We start from the raw sequence: 3,777 nt of genomic DNA on the forward strand, positions 1-3,777 counted from the left end.
GCTTGGAGCTAACTTAATAAAAAAAACTGAAATCTCCCGAAAGAAGCTGGTGTAAAGCCAACTAGCTTTAGCAAATAGCAGCTGCCCTAAAGCGTGAAGAGCCGGGGTAACCGTAGAGAAGAAGAAGAAGAAAAAAAAACAACACCCCGGCCACTGAAGCTACTCAACACCAGTCGCTTGTGGCCTACAGTGTTGAGGCAAACCTCGCTGAAAATAAAATTAATTATAACATTTAACTTAAAATTCTCCGTTACTTACTATTTTTGTAACCCACCCCTGGAGTTACGTTTTTTAAAAAAAGCCCACAACTGCTTAAAGAACAACAGCTTCCATGTAATTTTCTTTCTTTTTTTTTCTTTTAGCTGGCTAAGTTAGCATTAGCTTTGATCCCCCAGGCTCACTTCGGACGCTTTCGCTCCGGGATTTACTTTTCTTCCCTCTGTCCTGTCGCCTCGACTTCGGCACCGCTGGCTCCTCCGTTACAAACTAAGGGCTCGACGTGACTGTCAGTCGCCTCGGAAGGTCGGAAGTGTTCAGGTTTCTCGGAGAAAACCTGCTGCGGTCGGTCAACACCACCTTTCGGTAGGCTCACTTGACTCAATCCGCGCGCGGCTGACTGGAAACCGGCTGGAAGGGGGAGGGGGCGTTGACGTGCTTTTTTCACGTACCGGCGAGAGGACACAACGACTTCATTAATCCACGCTTTGAGCCACACAGGTGTATATAAAAAAAAACAAAAAAAACAGGCGATCTAAAACAACAGTTGGTGCATCCTAAATTTTACACGTGGCACACACAATACTGTCATTATTCGCGTACAGCGTTATCGTTTGATGACGATCGATTTTACATTTTCCCTCCACTTTTACATGTCGGTCAAAGCGTTTTTTACCCTGTTTCTACAACTCCAGGAATTAAGTTTAAATATATTTCAAATCATACAAAAAGATCATTGACACGCGCGCGCACACACAAAAAAAGTGCTTGCGCGTATATGACAGGCATTACGGCTCCGCGCTCCAAACAACATGGCAGCCTCCATGTAGAGCGTTTGTGTAACATAGCAGGAGTTTCACAGATTTCCAACAACTTAGTCTCAGTTTCCTGTTGGGATCGACTACGAAACTAAGCTAAATAACGAATTTATTTTTGTCTGACCAACTGTAAGTATCCGTAATTATTTTTAATTACGTTAAATTACAAAAAAAATGTAGGTAAACTACATATATTCTTGTCGACTTTGCTTTTTGTTTTGATTATTCATCTGTGGCTGTGATATACTATCTTCTGGTTTCAATATTTGCAAGCATTATTTCTAATGTTATAAAGATGCTCTTCGCTGCTGGTTCACCTGAGAATAAATGGTTTGGATCAACCCCGGTGTAAACAGAACCAAATTATACATTGTAAAAGAAAATTAGCTATTGTTTTTTACACCTTTTATATAAGTATTTATCCTTTGGGGCCCCTTAATGTAATCCCTCAGACACAAAACATTTGAAATATGTACTTCTTTATTTTTTTTGGTCATTATAAAGCTCAGTTCTTGCCATAAAATACAAATATGCGTGATTTTTCTGAACGTTTTCCTCCTTCTAACCAATTACAGTCTAACACCATACTGTTTTGCTATAGGAGGCCACATAATCAGCAGAATACTGTATAAAGAAAGTAAGAATAAAAACTGTCTACAGTCAGATTTGATGGAATTGAAAGTGCAAAGGTAGCTTTTGAAGCACTGCAAAAACAGAACTAAAAATAAGTAAAATTCTTCCTGAAATTAATGTATTTGCCCTTGATTTGAGCAGGTGAACAAGACTATTGGCCAATGGAATGAATATTTTTACCCCTAAAATAAGATAATTAGATATCCTGCACTTGAAATAAGATGATGGAGATGAATTGTTCCTATTTTAAATGCAAAAATCTTATTCCATTGGCAATAGTCTCATTTACCTGCTCAAATAAAGGAAAAATGCTTTCATTTCAAGAAAGATTTTCTTATTTTTAGTTCCATTTTTGCACTGAGAAATGTTTATTCTCATTGAATTCACACCTGCGACTCTCCGACAGGCGTATGTCTCGCATGTTGACGAGGAAGCTGCTCCCAGTGCGGAACATCTTGCCTCCGGTTACAAAGAGGACCAGTCACGTCCACAGACAGCGGTACGATGTCATCGTGGTGGGTGGAGGCCACGCCGGAACCGAGGCGGCGGCTGCAGCAGCCCGAGTGGGAGCGGAGACGCTACTGGTCACGCAGAAAACGCACACAATCGGTGAGAGGAATTTCAATTCAATTAAATTTTATTTATATAGCGCCAAATCATGAAACATGTCATCTCAAGGCACTTTACAAAGTCAAATTCAATCATATTATACAGATTGGTCAAAAATGTCCTATATAAGGAAACCAGTTGATTGCATCAAAGTCCCAACAAGCAGCATTCACTCCTGGAGAAGCGTAGAGCCACAGGGACAGTCATCTGCATTGTACATGGCTTTGCAGCAATCCCTCATACTGTGCAAGCATGAAGCGACAGTGGGAAGAAAAACCTCCGGCAGAACCGGGCTCAGTATGAACGGTCATCTGCCTCGACCGACTGGGGCTTAGAGAAGACAGAGCAGAGACACAACAAGAGAGACAAAAAAGCACAGAAGCACACATTGATCCAGTAATCTGTTCTACATTAGATGGTAGTGGGTGGGTTTGTTGGAAGCTGGGTGAACGTTGTGAAAACGGGACGCAGCGTATCTCATTCTGTCCCCTTTCCCCACAGGCGCCCTGTCCTGTAACCCGTCTCTGGGAGGAGTCGGTAAGGGCCATCTGGTGAGGGAGATAGATGCTCTGGATGGGCTCTGCGGTCGAGCTGGAGACTGGGCTGGGATTCATTTCTCCATCCTGAATCGCAGGAAAGGCCCCGCCGTGTGGGGGCCGAGAGCCCAGCTGGACCGCCAGCGCTACCGGGAGTTCATCCAGGTACACTGCACGCGTTTATGTTCTGTTTTTTAGAAGTTTAAAAGCTTTTCAGTGACTGTTGGTCTCTCCGCTGCTCTGTGAGCAGGCAGAGCTGCTGTCCACTCCCAGGCTGGAGGTGCTGGAGGGCTCAGTGGAGGAGCTGCTGGTGACCGATCCAAATCCTGAAGAGCCTGGACGCCACAGAGTTACAGGGATACGTTTGGGTATACATCACATTGAGCTAATAAATTCACACACGGTGACTTACAGCTTTAAATGATCACTGATCTGTTGTTAAGGTTTATTTGCTGGATCCTATTAACAAACGCCTCAGATAAATCACATTAAACATGTTGGGCATGAAATTTAGTGCAATTTACTGTGATTTTTCAAGCTGTATGCAAACGAAATTTCGTTCTGTACGCACTTTGTGCATACAAAATGACAAAGCTGTCTAAGTCTAAAATCCACAAACGCTGTGGATCAGTGGAATATATATGCAGCCTGATAAAACCCTTTTAATATTCTGAGAAATTATTATTTTCCTGTTTGATCACTTTGAGCATTTCATTCAGGAGCGTCTGAAATGTTTTTAGATGTTTTTCTCCATTGAGAAAAATAATTTTACTGTAATGATGAAACAGTTCTGTACATCTGTCAGTGCATTTGTCTATTGTCTGTCCTTCCTTCCTTAAAGGGACACTGTGCAACTAATTTGGCTTTTTATTAGCAAAAATCAAGCATTGCTTTTAGAAATACATATTCTGCATAAAGTCTAATAACAACCGCATCTAAAATGAAAGCGTCCTCATATCTTAGAA

The 3,777-nt window shown here is 41.9% G+C and overlaps 1 protein-coding gene across 4 annotated transcripts in view; it reads left to right on the top strand.

Annotated features, from left to right (window-relative positions):
- The first annotated feature begins 473 nt into the window (after positions 1-473).
- Positions 474-3,777, top strand: part of mto1 (mitochondrial tRNA translation optimization 1) — a 21,625-nt gene continuing 18,321 nt past the window's right edge. Inside the window, exons 1-4 of one of the 4 annotated variants that reach the window (XM_036141772.1) lie at positions 474-582; positions 2,074-2,276; positions 2,778-2,977; positions 3,063-3,180. In XM_036141772.1, the coding sequence (XP_035997665.1) occupies positions 2,078-2,276; positions 2,778-2,977; positions 3,063-3,180 (517 nt within the window). In that variant the 5' untranslated portion in view covers positions 474-582; positions 2,074-2,077. The other 3 variants (XM_036141771.1, XM_021309453.2, XM_036141773.1) reach the window with 3 other exon arrangements.

The sequence above is a fragment of the Fundulus heteroclitus genome, chromosome 10, assembly GCF_011125445.2.
Source record: "Fundulus heteroclitus isolate FHET01 chromosome 10, MU-UCD_Fhet_4.1, whole genome shotgun sequence".
Lineage (NCBI taxonomy): Eukaryota > Metazoa > Chordata > Actinopteri > Cyprinodontiformes > Fundulidae > Fundulus > Fundulus heteroclitus.